The sequence below is a fragment of the Castor canadensis genome, chromosome 13, assembly GCF_047511655.1.
Source record: "Castor canadensis chromosome 13, mCasCan1.hap1v2, whole genome shotgun sequence".
Lineage (NCBI taxonomy): Eukaryota > Metazoa > Chordata > Mammalia > Rodentia > Castoridae > Castor > Castor canadensis.
This window is the reverse complement of record NC_133398.1, coordinates 10,513,566-10,535,026: the sequence shown is the minus strand read 5'-3', so window position 1 is coordinate 10,535,026 and position 21,461 is coordinate 10,513,566. Positions and strand designations below refer to the sequence as shown.

Sequence of the window (21,461 nt, the reverse complement as noted above, 5' to 3'; positions counted from 1 at the left end):
CCGGGAAGCAGAGAATATATTATACTGTATCACTCTCTCCCCTCCTTCCTGTCTTTTCTTGGACCACCAAGTTTTCATGAAATTCTGTTTACAACTGCATCCTAGAAAGACATACAGCCAGGCCATATTCCCTGAAATGTGATTCCTCCTACACATGGTCTCCTGCATAGCTGGAATGACAGGTGCATACCACCACACCTGGGTGTTTTTTGTTTTTGCTTTTTTGCAGCACTGGGTACTAGGGTTTCAACTCATTGCTTCGTGCTTGTTAGGCAGGCACTCTATCACTTAGCCATATGCCCAGCACCCCACTTGTTTTGTTGAGATAGGGGGTCTCACTAACTTTTTGCCTGGGTTGGCCTCAAACTGAGATTCCCTTGATTTCTACCTTCCAAGTGGCTGAGATTATACTTTTGAGCCGCCATGCCTGGCTGCTCACAGCCCTCTTGACAGGTCTCAGGCAGGGGACCAAGAACCATACTTTGAAAACCACTGTTCTAGAAGACACCATAAAGAAAAACCTTTTGAGACCTTTGGGTAGCCAAAGACTTCTTTAAATACAACATAGAAGGAATTAATAAAAACAAATTTGGTCTGACTTTCTCAAGTCAAATACGTCTGTTTTCTAAGAGATACTGTAAAGAAAATGAAAAGGCAAGCCACATTCAGATACACGTATCTGACAACTTGCATCCGTAATATATAAAGAATTCTTACCACTCACTACAAAGAAGCCCAATAAATGTGAGTAAAAGACCCAACAGACATTTTACAAAAGATAAATGGCCAACGAGCCCAAGATGTTCTATGTCATTAATGCAAATTAAAATCACAACGAGACATTAATACACACTCACTTGAATGCCTAAATGAAAACAACAAATGTTGGTGAGAATGAAGCAACCTGAATTATTGCTGGTGGGAATGTAAAATGGTTTACCTGCTTTGGTGAACAGTTTTACCAATTTCTTATAAAGTTTAGCATATATGTACCACCTGGCTCAATTTTCCTTCTCCCTCCCTTCCTTCCTCTCTCCCTCCTTTCTTCCCTTTCTCCACCCTCCCCCCGCCCTTTTTTTTTTTTTTGAGACAGGTCTTGTTGTTTGATCCTCCCACCACAGTCTCCTGAGTAGCTGGTCTATTTTTTTTTTTTTCTTTTCTGAGTAGCTGGTCTATAATCCAGTGCCATTGCATCCAGCTCAATTATTCTAATCTAAAGTGACAGAAAGTATATCAGTAGTTGCCAAGAGTTCAGAGTGAGGATCAACTGTCAGGGGCACAGGGGAATCTTCTGGAGTTAAAGAAATTTTCTATATCTTGATTGTGGTAGTAGCTCCATAGATACATTTCTCAAAGCTCAATATGCTATAGACTGGAAAAGTGAGCATTCTGTTGTATGACTGACTTACAAAAAAATATCCACAGAAAATAAAATATTTGTTGGCAACATATTGTAGACAAAGGATAAGATAAGGGTGACTGCTTTTATAAATTATGTTCAATGCTATTTCTGGTATCTTAGCTAACAGAATATGGCAAGGGAAAAAAAGGTGTATGAATTAGAAAGAAACAAAACTAAACCAGGTATAGTAGAGCTTATCTGTAATCCCAGGACTCAGAAGGCTGAGGCAGGGGGATTGTGAGTTCAAGGCTAGCCTGGGCTATATAGTAAAAACTTGTCACAAACAAACTGACATATTCACAGATACTATGACCACTATAAGAAGCTCAAAAGAAGGCCAGGTGCCAGTGACTCATGCCTGTAGTTCTAGCTGCTGGGGAGGCTGAGATCAGGAGGAGTAAGGTTTGAGGTTAGTCTGGGCAAATAGTTTGTGAGGCCCCATCTTCAAAATAATGGACTAGAGATGTGGCCCAAGAGGTAGAGTGCCTGCTTTGTAACCATGAGGCCCTGAGTTTAAACCCCATCCCCACTAAAAGAAGTTTAAAAAAAAAATATTGGAAGGATTGCGGTTTGAGGCCAGCCAGGGAAAATGTCCAAGAGACCCCCATCTTAACAAACAGTTGGGCATGGTGGTACACACCTGTCACCCCAAACTATGAGGGGAAGCACTAGTAGGATCCTAGTATAGGCCAGCTAGGGGCATAAAAGTGAGACCCTAGGGTCTTTATTCTCATTTCCTACATGGGGAGAAGTAAATGATTCTCCTTTTTTTCCCCGTTTCTTCCCACTTTCATCCTGTTATACTAAACTCCTTTCCTAGGCCAGTCTTGTTCTCTCTCTAGAGATGACCTGCTTTCAGTCTACTAAAGTATATTCCCTTTCTAATAAACTTATTATTACCTTCACTATAAAAACCTTTTCTAATAAACTTTACTATTACTTTTACTCCAAAAAAAGTGAGCCCTTACCTCAAAAATAATCAACACAAAATGGGCTGGAGGCATGGTTCAAGTGGTAGAGTGTCTACCTAGCACGAAAGCCCTGAGTTCAAGCCCCAGTAGTGCCAACAACATCAAAAAATACTCAAAAGAGGGCTGGTTGCTGTGGCTCACCCTTGTAAACTCTGCTACTTGGAAGTCAGAGATCAGGAGATCAAGGTTCAAGGCTGCAAGGGAAAAAAGTTAGTGAGACCCCCCCCCCCATCTAAATTAGTAAGCTGGGTGTGGTAGTGGATGCCTGTTATCCCAGTTATGAGGGAAACCAGGAAGCCCTGGGTAGGATGATTAGGTCTGAGGTTGGCCCCAGGGAAAAAGACAAGACCAATCTGAAAAAAAAAAAAAATCAAAGCAAATAAGGGCTATGGGTGTGGCTCAAGTAGTAGAGTGCCTGCCTAACAAGTGCAATGCCCTGCATTCAAACCCCAGTACCACACAAAAAAAGAAAGAGATAGAGAACGAAAAGAAGAAAGGAATAAGGGGAGAAAGAAAAGAAAGAAAGAAAATCAAAAGAATTATCTATGTGCTCACTATTATCCTCAAGAACTGGGCTTGTAGCCAGGTATTAGTGGCTCACACCTTCAATCCTAGCTACTCAGGAGGTAGAGATAGGAGGATCAAGGTTTGAATCCAGCCTGGGCAAAATAGTTCACAAGACCCAATCTTGAAAACACCCATCACAAAAAAAGGGTTGGTGGAGTGGCTCAAGGTGTAAGCCCTGAGTTGTGCCAGTGCCGCAAAAACAAACAAATAAACAAAAAGAACTGGGCTTGGAGTATGGCTTAAGCAGCAGAGCACATGCCTAGCAAGTATAAAGCCCCTGAGTTCAAACCCCAGTACCAAACACACACACACAAGAACGTTATACTCAAGAACTAATAAATTGTGGAAAGTAAGTACATTAAAATAATACCATTTCCATATGCCAGCAACAAATACAAAAAAGTAATTTAAAAATGATATAACTTAAAAATGGTGTAAAAAAATAAAGATGTATAAATAGGTAAATTGTGGCACATGTCTGTAATCCCAGCACTTGGGAAGCAAAAGGATCTTGAACTCAAGGTCACTCTAGACTACATATTAAAACCCTGTCTCAAAAAACCAAAGAAACCAAAACAATGGGTACAAACTTTTATGGAAAAATTATATACCCTTATGGAGTCATTTAAAAAAAAATCAGCAATGCTGAACATCTAGAGACAGACTATGTTCATAGACAAGAAAACTTCCATCAAAAATAACCAATGCTGTCCAAATGGACCTGCAGATTCAATGCAAATTGCAATCAAGCTCCCAACAGATTTTTTTGAGGAGTTTGACTAGCTATGCTGTGGAAGAGCAACAATTCAAGAACATTCAAGTTCCTGAGATGTGTCTTCTCTAACACCAGGACTTAGCTTTTCTGCAGCCAGTAAAGTACTGTATAGTACTGGGACAAGTACCACAGTGGTGTGGTCACTATGCCCAGAGCACTCCTTGTACATATGGACTTGAACTGTGACAAAGCTAGCACTGCAGAGAAGTGAGAAAACAAATTTTTCCAAATGGAACCAAAACAATTTTTAAAAAGTGGCTATATATCCTTTCTTGTATCAAAACTAGTTTAGCCATAGTAAACACTTGAATGCAAAAGGCAAAACTATGTAACTTGCAGAATATAATATGGGAGAATAGCACTGTGATTATGAAAATATTTCTTTGAAAAAGACAAAATGTCAAACTTAAAGGAAAATAAAACATTCAACTACAATACAATGAAGAGTATATGAAGAGTGCCAAAAACTAGGACAAGATATGTGCAACCCAGATAAGTTACAAAGGATTATGGCAGTCATGAGCTACATAAAGAACTACTATAATTAATGAAAAAAAGCCAGAAAGTGCAATAGAAAAATGGACAAAAAGTTTGAACAAGCACTTCACAGAAGAGCATGAATGACCAATAAACATATAAAAAATGCTCAACCTCACTTGTAATCTGGGAAAAGCAAATTAAAATCATGGTGAGGCATTTCATATTCGCCAAATTGGCACAAATTAAAAGTTTGACAATTTCACATGTTGGCAAGGAAGCAGAGCAATTTCTACTGTTGGTGGGGTGTGTGTAAATCGCAGTTACTGTGGGAAAAAACAGGGCATTAGCTAATCAAGTTGAAAATGTACCTATCACACATCTTATGCTTTTCACATCGCATACACATGGCTAGACTACCTCTTGCACAATCCGACAAATGTATTGTTTATGATAGTAAATACCAGAAACAACCCTAATGCTCATTATCAATAGAATGTATAAATGAATGCTGGTATATCCATTCTATACAGTTGAGAAAAGAATAAATTATAGCTATATGTAGCATATGAATGTTTTTCAGGAACATAAAAAGTTGGGCATAAAAAGTAAGTTTTAGAGAGCAAGGTGCTTGCCGGGTGCCAGTAGCTCACATCTGTAATCCTACCTACTCAGAAGGCAGAGATCAAGAGGATCATGGTTCAAAGCCAGCCCTGGTCAAACAGTTTGTGAGAACCTATCTTGAAAAAACTCCTCACAAAAAAAGGGCTGGTGGAGTGGCTCAAGCAGTAAAAGCATCTACCTAGCAACCACAAGCCCTGGAGTTCAAACCCCAATGCCACCAAAATAAAAAGAAAAAATATATATAAATTATAAAACAAAGAAACCAAGGACTGAAACAATTTTTTGGCTACCACTTTTCCAAAAGAACAATGTAGAGTAGTGAGAGGCAGACAGAGAACCTCAAAGATAAACACTTTTTTTTAAACATGGAAGGTAGATATATGAGGATTCCTTGCTTTGTTACACTTTCTACCTTACTCATATTTTATAAACTTGTAAATTTTATGAAGTTGAGGACAACAACAAAAAACTATTCCAAATTCATGATCTTCATACTACAGTGAAGTTCTTCCTGCAGTGCTCTCTGAGAACAATGACTCAGTTCATCAAGCCAGAAAGCCCAGAAATCCCTAGGGCCTCCTCCTCTCTTGCTCATCTCCTATGACTGCTACCTTAGCAATTTTGTCAGTCTTCTCAGTGTTTCTTAAATTTCTCCACCTCTAGTTATTTTCATCAACACTCTGTCAGAACCAGCATCATCTCATGGTAGGACAAGTGCAAAGGCTTCCTCTTGGAAGGCCCTTTTGGTATGTCTCCTAACAGCCAGAATAAACCATTCTTACTCTGTGTGCCACCCTCCTGGCCTTCCAGGTTCTTGAAAGTGCCAGTTTTTTTAATTGCCTGAGTTTTTGTTCATGTTGTTCCCTGCTTGACATTCTCTCCCATCATCCCTTCCCCTTCAGCCCCAGCAGTATATCAGGTGTCACTTCCTAAAGGGAACCACTGTATAAATCTAAGACTAGATCTGATTTGATGCCCTGTAATAGGATTCCACAGCATTTGGTAGTTTTCCTTCAGAACCCTTGTCAAAGCTAGTAATTATATACTGATGTGATTACTGGTTAGTCTGACTTCCCGGGAGACTAAATGCATCACTGACAAGCAAGGGCTTAACTATTCTGCTCACCATGGTATTTCTAACACCTAGCTCAGAGGGTAGCACATACGAAGGCTCAATTAATATTTTCTGGAAGAATGTGGCAACTTACTGCGACCACATTCTAGACCTCTCTGAGCTTCTTTTTTCCAGCCTATAAAAACAATGGATGGTTCTAATGGATACCAAAGATCCTGTGAATTAAAAAGTTATGTGTCTATTATGCTCCTCACCTACTACCTCAAATGGACTCTATATACTTCTGCCTTCTCTGCCTCCTGCTGTCCTCATCATTCTACTTTCTTCAGGAAGACTCCCTTGCTTCTTGGGCTAGAAATGCTTTCCCCCTTGACCTACCTTTTGTACTTGAAAAATCTAGTTGACTTATTTAGGGCTAGAATCGTTAGTCAACTTTATTCTTATGGATACAAGAATTTGAGCTCACCGGGCAGCAGTGGCTCATGCCTGTAATCCTAGCTACTCAGGAGGCATAGATCAGTAGGATCAAAGTTCAAAGCCAGCCTGGGCAAATAAGTGTGCAAGACCCCCTTCTCAGAAAAAAACGTTCACTAAAAAGGGCTGGTGGAGTGGCTCAAGGTGTAGGCCTTCAGTTCAAAACCCAGTACCGGCAGTGGTGGGGGAAAGAGTTTGAGCTCTGTGATGAAACTATAAACCTCTCAGGGAAAACAATGTATGTGTCTAGATTTTAAGTTAACTGAAGGTAGGGACTATATCACAGTCATTCATTTATGTAAGATAGACTTACTGGGTGCTTTTTTTTGGCAGTACTGGGTTTGAACTTATGGCCTTGTGCTTGCTAGTCAGGCACTCTGGCATATCCCCAGCCCTGACACTGTAAAACATGTTCCTTAGTTTCCACTTGGATATACAACTTTAGTTTACACAAATCTTACTATACTATAAGATGTTATAAGTCTCTGTATCATTTGAGATAAGCATGTCTCAAGACATGAGGGTAGGATGGGTGGTATATATAGAGGATGTTTTGTCACAAGAGAAGGGCTGGATGGTCAATGATTAAAAAATATTGCTGGCACTTAAAACCCAGAGGCCAGGAAAGCTAAAAGCCTTACAATGTAAGGAACAATTATATGAAACAAGTTGTTCTGCTCAAAATGGCAATAAGGAACATGTCACTGATTTAATATTACTATTGTTAATCTTTGTATCTCCAGAATTTAGCCAAGGCCTAGAGTAGGGCATTATGTTAACTAAATGGAAAGCAGATTTTAATGAGACTACCTGATCACGTGAACAAACTGGATTAGAGCCAGGAATATCAAAGGTACAACCCTGGCCACATCAACCATGATTGTTATGTTTTTGTATGTTCAAGGTCCATCATGTACTTAGGTACTTTAAGACCTGAATTTTATTTGTAGTACTGGGGGTTGAACCTAGGGCCTCATGCATGCTAGACACATTCTCTACCACTGAGTCATATTCCCAGTCCCATAAGATACATCAGCCAAGCACCAGTGATTCATGCCTGTAATCCTAGCAACTCAGGAGGCAGCGATCAGGAGGCTCCAGGTTCAAAGACAGCCCTGGCAAATAGTTTGTGAGACCCTATCTTGGAAAAACCCTTTACAAAAAAGGGCTGGTGGAGTGGCTCAAGGTGTAGGCTCCGAGTTCAAGCCCTAGTACCACAAAAAAAAAAAAAAAGAAGAGTAGAACAAGTGGTGTGCTTTAGCTGGGTACCATGGTGCATGCCTACAATACTAGCTACTTGGGAGGCTGAGGTGTGAGGTTTGTGAGTTGGAGGTCAGCCTGGGCAATTCAGTGAGACCCCATTTCAAAAACAAAGCACCCACAAATAGTATGCTTTGAAAATTCCTATCAGTACAATACTGTCCTTTTCTTTTGGTTTTCCTTATTTCTCCCCCCTCCCTTCTTTTTAAAAGAAAGGTTCTTGTCATGTTTCCCAAGCTGGCTTTGAACTTTCTAGGCTGAAGTGATTCTTCTGCCTCATCCTCTTGAGTAGCTGGAACCACAAGCATCGACCAACACTCCCAGCAATACTGTCTTTTTCTGTGAAGCAACTCTGGGCAGTAGGATAGCTATCCCATATGTGTGTAGCTTGGCTAGAACCGGAAGTAAGACAATGTGGACCATATGAGAAACACACCTTTTAGTAGCCACCCTGAGAATGAAATTTCTGACAGAATTAGTTTTAAATCCCTATTCATGAATTCTAGGAACCCAGATCCACTGATCGTTCTTTACCTACCTTCTGCAAATCAATGGAAAGTTGCTGAATGAATGCTTGGAGTTCTTGTTCCTTTTGTTCCAGGGCTGTGATCTTATTTTCTGCACCTGCTTTTGAAGCTGTCACATGATCTCTTTATTGAAAGAAAGCAGACAATGAACAAATTTGGATATCTCATCTACGATACACTCTCCAAAGGAAAAATACAGATGGTTCCTTATACATCAGGCTTCAAACATTATTAGCCAGATGAAGGTTATCAGTGGAAAATATTCCATGGCTTTCTATGAAGCAGAAGCTCCAAGAGAACCTCAATAACTTTACATCTAAAATCACACTGAACTGCTCAGCAAGACTGGAATGGACCTAAGCCTAGGCAGGTGAAGGGGAGAGAGTGTTTGTGGTGGGACAGAGTTGAGGGCTTAGGTCTTAAGCAGGTAAGGACAAATCCAGAAGCCTCTGGCAGCACTGAACTCAAAAAGTGCTGCGAAGAGCAATGGGGACAGGTGGGGAGCATATATAGCCAGGGCTACATCAACACCTCTGCCCAAGAGTCCCACAGACCAAGCAAGAACCTCTGCTCTTCCAGCGTTGAATAGAGTCTCCGCAATTCTTCTAGCTTCTGGCTTAAGTCAGAGGACATTTGACTGGAAGTCACCAACTCCTCTTGAGTGCGACTGAGTTCTCTGGTTCGTGCCTCCAATTCTTGTTCCATTTTCCCTAGACATTCTTCTTTTTTTAAAAGCTGATACAATGACATAAAGTTTCATTAGGCTACTAACAAGAAATATACTTTGACAAAATGAATAGTTTTATAACATTTTTGTGGAATTAGAAGGGGGTTTATATGCCTAGTACTTAAACACATGGTAAAGGAAATACATTTCAAACAGAACTTCTCCATTTTATTAACTTTAAAAACATTGAAATATGATTAATATCAAAGACTACTTGAGTCTGTTTATCAGCAATTAGGAGTGATGACTAGCAAAATGAAGAGTAAATTATCAGTAAGTATATACTACTCTATAGTGTTGTTTATAGCATTTGGCTTTTAAAAGGAAACTGCATACCATGTGTTTTACTTTACTTAGTTCCTGTTGCTGGAACCCCTCTAATTCATCAATTTCATCTCTCTTTTGGAAAAGATTCAAACTCTGGTTCTTCACTTCCTGCAACTGAGCTGTCAGAAACTTTTTCTCCTATTTGGAAAAAGAAGACATCAATTCAGGCAACTAAACATTAGAAATCTCTAATACACAGGTGGATTTTTTTTGAGACAAAGTCTTATCATGTAGCCTAGTCTAGAGCTATGGTCCTAGGATAATCTCATCTGTGTCTATCCAAGTGGTTCTCTTATCTGCTCAAGGCTGAGAATTGAGAAATGCTCTGGTTTCTCTGCTTTGTCAGGAGGTATTCCCAGAGTTACCAGAGGACCAATCAGGACCCCAGGAGGTTAAAAATGGCACATTCAAATTAGGTATCCTGAGGATGAGTTAATAAAAGGATTTATCAAAGTTGTGGGCTGGATAAGAAAGCCTAAAAGAGATAAAGTGGATAGAAAGGGCCAAAGGATGAAGAGGTTACAAGAAACCCAGAGGGGAGAAAAAACAAAACAAAACAAAAAAAGCGTGTCAAAAGGTCCATCTGAACCAAAGGTCCAAATGATGTTGTGACTTTTGGCCATGGGATGTAAGGAACCCAAAAGGACCTACATGGACAAAGATGGGGAATAAACATCTTGATCATATTCTTCTTCCACCCACTTGTTTCTAGAAATGAGATCACATTAATAAAACAAAAATAAAGATGAACTAACCTTTTCAAGTTGATCCATCTTTTCTGACCATTCCTAAAACAAAACAACAGGAAGTAGTTTATTGGAAAGACTGTTTATTAAGACTTTCAGACAACAAAACAACTCCCCTTAATAGCAACAAATGAACCAAACAAAAGCAAAACAATACCCCATAAACTTGGCTTAATATTAAGAAAGCGAGGGGTTCTAAAAGGAGGAGAAAATGAGCATTACATCAAATTCTAGGACACAGGATGAGCCTGCAGACCTCCACTAAGCAGGGCTTATTCCTGAGTGTTCTCCCTTGAGTACTGCTATTATTTCTCCGGAGTGGGAATTAGAACCAGATGAGTTGGGTCACTTTGCAATTGATGTTTAGAAATTCATTTACTGAAAGTGGTGGGGACATTGTCAGCAGTACTTGATAATTATTTTCCCACTTGTGTTCATTTACCAACATACTTTATGCCCTCTGGTATATGTCAACAGAAAAGGGATACTACTTGTACTTATTCTAAACCACAAAATAGGGCTAAAATAACCACTGTCACAAAAGGCCGTATCTTTATTATCTACAATGAGAGTCCATCAATTTTAGATTATTTCTTCTTTTATAAATATTCACACCAAAGTTATCCACTGAGTATATTTTTGGAATTTTTTTGGGCCATACTGGGGTTTGAACTAGGGGCCTCATGCTTGCTAGGCAGGCATTTTACTCCTTGAGCCATTCCACCAGTTTACCACCATTTGTGGTGAACATATGGCTAGCAAATGTTCTAGTTGACAAACATATACTTTTTGTATCTTCCTTTTTTGGTGGTACTGGGGTTTGAATTCAGGACTCATGCTTGTTAGGCAGGCACTCTACCACTGAGTCATGCCCAACCCTTTATTATATTTACTTTAAAACAAACCAACCATTCCACTACTGTTCATTAAATTAATTACACATTTTCTTTTTTTTTTGTTTATTCATATGTGCATACAATGTTTGGGCCATTTCTCCCCCTCCTCCTCCGGCCCCCCCCCCTCCCTCCCTTGCTTCCAGGCAGAAACTGTTCTGCCCTTATCTCTAATTTTGTTGAAGAGAGAGTATAAACAATAATAAGAAAGACAAAGCATTTTTTGCTAGTTGAGATAAGGATAGCTATACAGGGAGATTCCTAGCATTGATTCCATGTACAAATGTAATTACACATTTTCTTAAATGAAGCCTAATAAATTAACTTGTAATACATCAAGATTATTATTATGAAACACTGATGCTTGTTTCAAATTTAAAACAAAATATACTTCATAATTATTATAATAGCCAGTAGTAGCATTATTTTCCTTTCTTGTTGCCATTCCTAGCATCTCTCAGTGTTTGGTTCTGGAGAAATTCAGAATCTCCCCTCTGTCAAGTGGGCTGGACTTGAGGACACTCAGGGATGGAGACTGGAAGACCGTGCACATTCTGACTAGTGTGACCCCATCTTCATCATTAGAGGCAAATATCTGGGGATCTAGAGTTGGAGGCAGGCTTTTAAGGGGCAGAGACCTTTTCCCTTATTTTGGAGCTCACCAGGAGGTTATAGAGTGCTACTTCCCTCCTCTACAAAGTCACCCAGATCCAGAGAATGATACGCTCACATTCTATACACATTTCGTAATTAAAACTGTCAAGTTTGACTTTAAAAGACAGGTCAAATGAAACCTTGAAGAACTTGTATATCATTTATTTCTCCTAGGTTGTAAATACTTTCTACCAAGTATTATTTCTACCAAATAAACTTATTTTTTATTTTATTTTTTTTGTGGTACTAGGGCTTGAACTCAGGCTCTACATCTTGAACCACTCCACCAGCACTTTTTAGTGATGGTTTTGATTTTTTTTTTTTTTGAGATAGGGTCTTGAGAATTATTTGCCTGGGCTGGCTTTGAACCATGATCCTCCTGATCTCTGCCTCCTGAGAAGCTAGGATTATAGGCGTGAGCCACTGGTGCTTGGCTTATATCATGATTTTTGAAGTCACGTCACTATATGAACTCTTTCCACCAGTCTTGGGCAGTGCCACATATAAATACCTGGTCCTTTCTGGCTAATGCCAAAGCCAGTCCTTCTGCCATTTTGGCTCTGTTGGCTTGGAATGTCTCATTCTGCTCTTGAAATTTCCGCATGGAAGCTGTTAACAAAGAGGCTCTATTTGAGATAGGGAAATACTTCAGAAACAGTCTGACAAACAGCCCATGGGATTACTTTGCAAATGTCACCAAATGAAAAAAGCCAAAGTCACGTAAGTGGATTACGAGACTGTGAAAAACCTGCTCCATCTCAACTTCCCAGAATTGGCCTTGGTCATAGACTACAGTTTCATTTGCTTATTAGGGTCCTTGTTTTTATTTTCTGTAGTAGTGAAGCATACACACTGAGGAAGATATCAAAAGGTAACTTTTTAAATGGTACACAACAAAACACTTCAGGCAGGTTGCCAGAAAACACCAATGCTGCTACTAAGTAACAGCTATTATCCCTTCATCAGAATTGAAAACAAAATCGAAAATTGAAACAAAGAAAAACTAAAACTGTCCTCTAGTTTACTTAAAATTTTTTTTAGTTTATATCTACAGAAAAATAGCTTTGTACTTGCATTAGCATCTTTTTTTTGGATAGTATCAAAAGGAGCACACCTGATTTAGATATTCTCTTGTTGGGGGGAGCAGTAACAAGAGTTTTACCCCATTACTCAAGACAGTAGTAGTAGTTAGGGTTACAATCATCTCCTAGTCTAGACCCAAGGGTCAGGTACTAGATTTTACTAAAACTGAAGTGCAGCCAATAAGTTGGTCAGCTGGATAGAGACAAGATGACAAACATAATGACCCCCTCCTAAGAAGCATGCCCACAAAGCAACATAAACATGAGTTTATACTTCATAAATGTCTGACAAAAGTCTTATCAACCTGATTAAGAAGAACACTATAAAATAAAGATATGAGTTTTGATGAAGGACAAATTTAATGATATATTATTGTTTCATTTCAAAAGCTAAAGCCTGGAAAGATTGAAAAAAGCAGGAAAAAATACGTACAATCCTGATGTTTTTCTAATGCAATTTCAAGCTTCTCTTTTATCTTCTGCAAGTTTCGGACCTGTTCAGCATAGTCTTGGGTGAGGAGGATGACGCACATACCAGGAATGGACAAACATCAGGAAAGGAAGTTAATTAAACAAAAAAATGAGTGAAAATGATGATGACTTTCTCAACCTGAAAACCAGTCCTGTTAAGGAAAGCTAGGCAGACAGCCTCCCATTAACAATGAATGACACAGGCAAACAGGTATAGTACAAACTATCCATGGTCTAAACAGTGGATACAAATAGGCAGATTTGTTTAGCCTTCATAGAAAACAAGAATTAGGCTGAGCCTGGTCATAAGAAATGCCCTGCTATGAAAAACACAGTATCATTTCATTACTTAGTTTCGGTAGTACTGGGAATTAAATTTAGGGCTTTGCACATATTGGGCAAGTGCTTTACCATGGAGTTGTATCCCTAGTCTCATTAGCTTTTTTGTGTGGTTCTAGGGTTTGAACTCAGGGTCTTGTGCTTGCTAGGAAGGTGGTTCTACCATTTGAGCCACACCTCCAGTTTTAAATCTCAGCATTCTGTTCCCCTTTTGGTCTTAGTAGGAGAACAGATTAGGGGAACTCGAAGAACAGTGGTTAGGGCAAGAGAAAACCCCTTAGTTATTACTACCTTTATGGTATAGATACTTAAATCTCTAGACAAGTGAGCTCCCTTTTTACCCAGGAACTGATTTACATATGCCCTACCAAAGGTCAAAGTCAGAATTACCTAGGTGGCCAAACAATATAGTACAGTGAAAAAGGAAGCAGAAGTCAAATCCCAACTCTGTCAGTCTTAAGTGGGGACTTTAAATAAACTAATGATACTGACTATTACTTTATTCATATATTAACTGATGATACTAATTGTACCTACTTCAAAGGATGCATTAGATAAAGTATTTTATATGCTTTAAGTATTTGGAACACAGTGCTCATTAAAATGTAGTTGTTCTTGTTATTATTGTTATTCATACTAAGTCTGTAGGACAATATCTAGGATGTTAAGGGGGCTCCATAAATATTAAGTCTCTTCTCTGTCCCCTCTCTATCATAAGCCAAGCCCAACTATTCTCCATTCTGTTTTTTTCTTTTCTTTTGTTTTTTGGTACTAGAGTTTGAACTCAGGGCCTCATGCTTGCTAGGCAGGCACTCTACCACTTAAGCCATTCTGGCAGCCTCTCCATTCTGTTTTAGGGAAGGTACATCATTTATGGGTAGAAGTGACAAGATAGTAACAACAGAGCTTAAAGCACACTGTAATTAAGAGTATGGACTCCAGCATTAAGATCTCAGTTTGGATCACAGCTCTACCATTTATTACTTGTGTGACCTTAACCTTGCTAGGACTAATAAGGTAACAATGGGGAAGAAAATGATTAACTGATAGTTGGACTAAGTTATGAACTTTTGATAGCTACACAAATGCAAATATTTCACATATAATTTGAGAAATTTTGGTTTACTGCTTTCACTTCATTAAAATGGGCATAAGGCCAAGGGACAAAAAGAGACACAGAAGCCATGGACCATTCATTCACAGGATGAAGCTGTCAAAATGTATCTGCTAGTAGAAACTCACAATTCTATCACAAATGTGATAATGGAGATTGTGTAAATTGTACTGAACATGGAGATGTAATGAGAGTTACAGCTTCTTTAGAAGCAAGTGTCGAAGTGAGGAATATCACTGAAAAGTAGCCCAAAGACCCAGAATAACACTGGCACAGATGACATGAGCAAGAGGAAGTGGCAACCAGGCACCAAACCTCCTCTGTAGCTGATGAACCCAGCACTAGTTGGCCATTGCCTAAAGACATATTCCCTACCTATCTCTGTCCCCCTGAAAGTAATTATGCTAATGGTGGAAGGTGGTCAAATACATTCTATACATGCTTTTTTAGTTATTGCTGTTTTTTTTCTTGAGAGATTCTTGCTAGTGAGTTTAAGACTGGACAGCACAGACTGGTCTGGAACTCATGATCCTTCTGCCTTAGTTTCCCAAATGCTGGAATTACAGGCATGAACTACCATGCCCAGCCTCCACATAAAATTTTTAATGCCTTTTGTATCCATGGCTAGAAACCTCAGGAGCAGAAAAATGAGATTTTTTTTTTTTTTTTAAACAAAGTTTCAAGTTCAGGTTTTATTTACATTATTCAGTAAACTAAAAAAGTAAGGGAACGTGGGGGGTACAGATTGCTCCTTTCTGACTGAGAAGATCAAAATGTTATGTTAAAATAACTATAAAGTTATTCTGTAAGACTATTTGATTGGACAAGAGGGTCAAGTGAGGCAAGTCTCCTAGTGTTTGCCATTTGATTTCTTAGACATACCCGAAAGCCTGGCCTCTAACTTCCGTATCTGTTCATTTCTTCTCAGAAGTTGGGATGAAAGATCTTCTCTGGAGCTGCTTCCATCGGAAGCCTGTTGAAACAGATGGAAGAAGAGGTCACATTGACACCTGCATTTCCAGCAGTGTGAGACTGAAGAACTATCCAGAAAGCAACAATTCTTATTTCCATTGGTTCCACTTTGATTGTGACCACTAAGAAGTTTGTTAACGTAACTGACCCCAGCTCTTCTACCTGGAAATTAGAAGTAGCCCTAAATCCCTCTATAATGTGAAGGAGCGATGAGATACAAAACAGATCAATAAGTGTATGTGCATGCTACTGGAATGGCAGTAAGCAAATCCACTAAGATCATATTATACTAGTACATAATACAAAAAAAAATCACTATCTCATAGGAGAAACGCAGAGGGTTCTTCAACAAGAGTCTTGTCTATGACTTAGAATCTATCCTGATATTGGTAAAGCTTTCTATCCTCACCTACAAAACAAAGGAATGCCAACTTAAACTTCTAAAATGCACTGAAGGCTTTCACAGAAAATATGCACTCAATATTCACTGTATTATTAAGGCATCTCTTTTCTCCAATAATCAAGATTATTTAAAAACTTGCAGGTATTAGTATTACTTTGGGTACTACTTGCTATTGCTACAAAATCACTGACTTAAAAAAATCTTTTTTCTTTTTCTTTTGAGATAGGGTCTTGCTATGTAGCTCAGGTTGGTGATCCTCCTGCCTCTGCCTTCTGAGTGCTAGGATTATAGGTATGCACCACCATGCCTGGCTTCTTTTTACTTTTTTTTTTAATAAAACTTATCAAAATACAGAGAAGTAGGGAAAATGGCTTAATGAACATTCTCCATCTACTTTTTATGGGGGGGGGGACTAGGTTTTGAACTCAGGGCTTCATGCTTGCAAAGTAGATGCTTCTACTGCTTGAGCTATATCTCCAGTCCATTTTTGTTCTGATTTTTTTTTTTTTTTGGTGGTACTGAGATTTGAACTTAGGGCTTTCTGCTTGCAAAGCAGTCATTCTATTGCTTGAGCCACACCTCCAGTCCATTTTGTTCTGGTTATTTTAGAGATGGGATAGCCAAACTATTTGCCTCGGATGGTCTCAAACTGCGATCCTCTGACTTCAGCTTCTCAAGTACCTAGGATTACAGCACTCACCTCTGTTTACTTTTATAGATGTTTTTGTTCTCATATTTGTCTCTTTTTTTTTTTGGTGGTACTGGGGTTTGAATTCAGGGTTTTACGCTTGTTAGGCAGGTGTTCTACTACTTGAGTCACTCTACCAGTCCCACCTCATCAATTCTTATTTTGCTATAGTTAAAATAACAGATATCATGACTTTTCATCATAAATACTTTGATAAACACTTCTAAAGAACAAGGACATTTTTTACATATGTACAATACCATTAATAACAAAATTTAAAATACTACTAATACCCAGTCTTTAATCATGTTTTGCTATTTTAGCCCCAAAATGCTTTTTAAGGTGGCTGAATAATTCATGGTTCACTTCAAATATTTACTTCTTCAGCCACTTGCCCATCTAACATTTATTGAGAGTCAGTACAGAGGACAGGGAAAAGGAGAGTCTCTGGAGTCCTAAGATCTGGGCTCAAGTCCCAGCCTTACCACTTAAAAGCTGTGAGAATCTGAGCTAATTACTCCTCTTCCCTGTGCACTGCCTCCCTCATCTGTACACTGATAGTAAATATACTCTGTTTAACAGAGCTGGGAGGCTTAAGTAAATTGGAACTTGTCAAATCCACAGAACAGAACCTGACACAAAATTAGTTTTAATTTTGTAAATAGATAGTGTTATCTATTACTAGTTGTCAGTTTGTTCAGGCTGGTATAACAAAAATAGTATAAGGTAGATAGCTTATAAACCACAGAAATTTATCTCTCATAGTTCTGGAGTCTGGGAATCCAAGATCCAGGTCCCAGCAGGCTCCCTGTCTAGTGAGGGCCCACTTTCTGGTTCAAAGATGGCATCTTTTAGTTGTGCCCTTCCATGATGGAAGGGGAAAGGCAGTGCTCTGGAGCCTCTTTTATAAGGTTACTAATTCCAATCACAAGGGCTCCTGACTCATGACCTAAGGAGTCCACCCAAAGGATCCATCTCCTAATACCTCCACATAAGTGAATTGTGGGGGGAAATACATCAGACCATAGCTGTTGTTACGATTGTTATTGTGTGTGAGATATCCTAGGTCTCAGCCTTCTGCTAAGCATTAGGAGTAGTGGTGAAACAAAGAGGCCCTCCTTAAAACAACTGCAGGAGCAGCAGCAGCAGAAAATAATTATGACATCCTTACTAGAACCTGGATACTGTGCTAAGTTCTTTATTTACAATAAAAAAATAAAACAGTGAACATTGTGGGCCTGAGACTGCTATTCCTCAAAAGGTTTTGAAAGGTGCCCTTGGATGGCATCTGGGAATTTAAGATTTGAGGAGGGTTCCCGTAATTCCTGGTAAGAACAGATGATTGTGCCTAAACAGTTTATGCATAAACATGATTCTCACTGAACACCTCCTTTCCTTCTGGAGTCTGGAATTTTGGTACATATTAGGCAGATATCTACACCACCAGTGTCCAGTAAAAATGCTGGACACTAAGTTTCTAATAAGTTTCCCCAGCAGACATGTTACATGTGTTGTCACAGCCCAGTGCTGGGGGAATTAAGCACATCCTGTGCAACTGCATAGGAGTTGAGCTTGTGCCTGGTTTCCTCCAAGCTTTGGCCCATGTGCCTTTTTCCTTTGCTGACTGTACTTTGCATCCTTTCACTCTAATAAGTAATGGCAGTGAGTGAAGTTCTGTGAGTCCTTTTAGCAAATAATTGAACTTAGGTATGATTTGGGGACACTAACACACTTACTTTTAATAAAGACAGATATGACTCCTATCTCTGCTTTATCACTGTGGACATTAAGGCATAGAAAAGTGAAAGAACTTGCCTAAAGTACCCAATAATGATGTAGCAGAGAACACATCTAGGACCATTGCTGGGACTGGGGTTTGAACTCAGGGTTTCACTCTTGCAAAGCAGGCCCTCTACTGCTATAGCCATGCTTCCAGTCCATTTTGCCCTGGTTATTTTAAGATGGAGTCTCGTGAAGTATTTGCCCAGGCTGGCCTTGAACGACAATCTCCCCAATCTCAGCCTCCCAAGTAGCTAGGATTACAGGCATGAGCCACTAGCACTAGGCTTTGTCTTAACTTCTAAAGGGCTTTGCTTTATTGTTTTTCATAGAGCTTCCAGTTTAGTGGGAGGGACTAACAAGCAAATCATCACTACCCTGCAATAAAATAGATGCTATTACAGAGAAAGCAGAAGGCACCAAAATCAGACAGGAGTAAGGGCGGGGGCTACAAGAGGGGCAAAGTCATGGGAGAGTCCTGTAAGTAACATGTGAGCTGAGTTGAGGGATCCACAAATCTGCCAGAGGTGAACAGGAAAGACAGAAGACATTTCAGAGAGAGTAAGCAGCACAGGCAAACGTTTGCAAGCAGGATGCGATGTGGTCCATTCCAGGAAGTTCAGTATAAATTCAAACTGGCTCCAGTGTAGAGTGTAGGAAAGCTGAATGAGACGAGGTTGCGCAGGCAAGCTGTGACAAGACCATGACACTTTTCTATTGTGCTGCAATAACAAGTTTGCACTCTGTCCTGAAGATGATGAGGAAGCACCAAGGTTTAAGCACTGAAAGATGATCCTTCAGAAGGATCATCTGGGGAGCTATTAGAAGCAGGAAACCCAGATAGGCTACCATGTTTGTCCAAGAAAGAAAAGCAGCCTGAAATAAAATGGAAGTATTAGTAAATGCACTAGTACATGGAGTAGGAGGTACATTTGAGAGACATTTGGGAAACAGAAGCTTAGTCAACAATTTGTTGATTAAGCACTAAGAAATGAAAGGAGGGAAGAGTCTAAAAAGCCTCCATGGCTTCTGCTGGTGATTCTTGATAATGAAGATGCGCACTGGGAGGTGGAGTTACTGAATTCAATTTGGTTCATTTAGAAATTGAGATGCCACAGGGAAGGCATCTATTTGGAGTAATATATAAAAGTGGATATAAGGGTCTAGGGGCAGAAAGTGAAGATCAGAATAAATATATATATGTGTTCAAATAAGTTACTCGTGAAGTCTCAAAGCAAATTATTCTCTGAATTCAGGTGAATCTCAGTGTCTGGAACACATTCTAGATGACAGATTTCATTAGGAATGTCACCCTGAAAGGAAAGCTGGTCTTTCTACTGCAGAATTCAGCATTAAAACTACTATATTCTTCAGCCTGGTGATTAAATACCCACTTACATTTCCTGTTAGATATGGAAGCCAATTATATCTAGATCTTGTCATCTTATTACTCCACATGTGATCTGATCAGATTCAGGCAATAGGAGAGAGCAGTCAGAGATTCATCTGACCATGGAAACAACTCAAATGTTATCATTAGGAGAGGACAGATAAATTATGGCCTTTTCAAATGCTGGAATCTTGTATAACAGTAAAAAAAATTGAACCATAGCTTCACACAACACAGATGCATTTTGGAAACATGTTGAATTAAAAAAAGTAAGTCCAAGAAGACTATGGCATATCATTCTTAAAAAGTTGAAAGATGAACAGTGTTAAATAATAAATTATTTATGTCTACATACATATCTGTTAAGATATTTAAAGAGAACGATAAACAAGGGAATGATAATCATATAATTTGGAAGAATGTGGGAGAGGAATTTGGAAAGCAGATATAAGTGGCTTCAACAATATCGATAACATTGTATTTCTTTGGATGGGTGGCAGATTATACTTTACATATACAGTATGTTTTAGGATTTTTTTTCAGTGCTAAGAATTGAACCTGCTTCATACTTTACATATACATTATATACCTTCCTTTATATATATATATCAAGCATTATAAATCATCTTAAAACATCATCTAACTTATAGAGATTCTGTCATATGCCAAAGACACATTTTAATCATGAAGCATGTTACTTCCCTAATATAGCATTATTCTCATTTCTTGAAATCTTACTAAACCCAAAAGTACTTTGTGTTTCTAAAGGTAATTTTTGTTATCAGTGCTATCTTTCCATCAACTTTTCCAATAAAACTGCACTCTGGCTAACCTCAAATCACAATTCATAGACCTTGTTAAGTAACAATAACTTAAAGTATATGTGCCTGTAAGCAAAACAAGTCCAGGCCTTTTAAATAGATGAAATGTAAAAGAAGATGCACAAGTTTACACAGAATGAAAAACAGTGCAAGAGGACAATATACAGAATATGGAAAAGGACTCACAGAAAAATAAGAAAAAAGAAAAAAAACAGACTACTTTAATACTAACAAGTCTCAGGCTGGTGGAGTAGCTCAAGCGGAAAGAGCACCTGTCTAGCGAGCGTGAGGCCCTTAGTTCAAATCCCAGTGCTGTGAAAGGAAAAAAATTAATATGACAAGCCAAACACTAAAAAGAAGCTCCTCCAAATGAAGAATCAGACATGCAGAGTCTACTATTAACTACAAAAGGTACGATACAATTGTGCAATTTAAAAACATTTATTGGAAGGATTCCCTGCAGTATTATTTAAAAAATATGTTGAGACTGCACCAAAATATTCAAAGCCAGAGAAGATACTTACAAAGTCATCTCCTGAGTCAGCTCCCATAGAGGCTACCGATTCCTTGCTCACAGACCGTGGGATCCTAGTAGCACCTCCTGGCCTCTGAGCAACAGCAGTCTCTTCTGCAATTTTCTTCTTTAGTTTTGCAAACATTTTTGCCCTGTGGTTATCCTGCACAGATGACCAGCTCCTGGTAGTCCTCAGTGGGATTCAGACACAGGTGCCTAAAAAGTTTCACATCCAAGCTAGCTGCATTCCCAATTAAAATGTGAACCAAGGGCTTATGGCAACACAGAATCTATAAATCAGATAAAGAGATAGCTCTAAGTCAAGCACTGGCAAGATTTTACATCTGAGTTGTTATGTTAAGCCTCAGGTTTCAAAAGTAAGTTTCATA

At 38.9% G+C, this 21,461-nt stretch overlaps 1 protein-coding gene across 5 annotated transcripts in view; it reads right to left on the bottom strand.

Annotated features, from left to right (window-relative positions):
• The window catches only part of Golga1 (golgin A1), a 59,230-nt gene that overhangs the window by 36,065 nt on the left and 1,704 nt on the right, over positions 1-21,461 (bottom strand). For all 5 annotated transcript variants that reach the window (XM_020159249.2, XM_020159250.2, XM_020159251.2 and 2 more), the window contains exons 3-10: positions 21,083-21,362; positions 15,388-15,478; positions 13,015-13,089; positions 12,011-12,108; positions 9,962-9,994; positions 9,216-9,344; positions 8,718-8,887; positions 8,164-8,275 (exon numbers count right to left, since the gene is read on the bottom strand). In XM_020159249.2, the coding sequence (XP_020014838.2) occupies positions 8,164-8,275; positions 8,718-8,887; positions 9,216-9,344; positions 9,962-9,994; positions 12,011-12,108; positions 13,015-13,089; positions 15,388-15,478; positions 21,083-21,217 (843 nt within the window). In that variant the 5' untranslated portion in view covers positions 21,218-21,362. The remainder of the gene's footprint in view (positions 1-8,163; positions 8,276-8,717; positions 8,888-9,215; positions 9,345-9,961; positions 9,995-12,010; positions 12,109-13,014; positions 13,090-15,387; positions 15,479-21,082; positions 21,363-21,461) is intronic.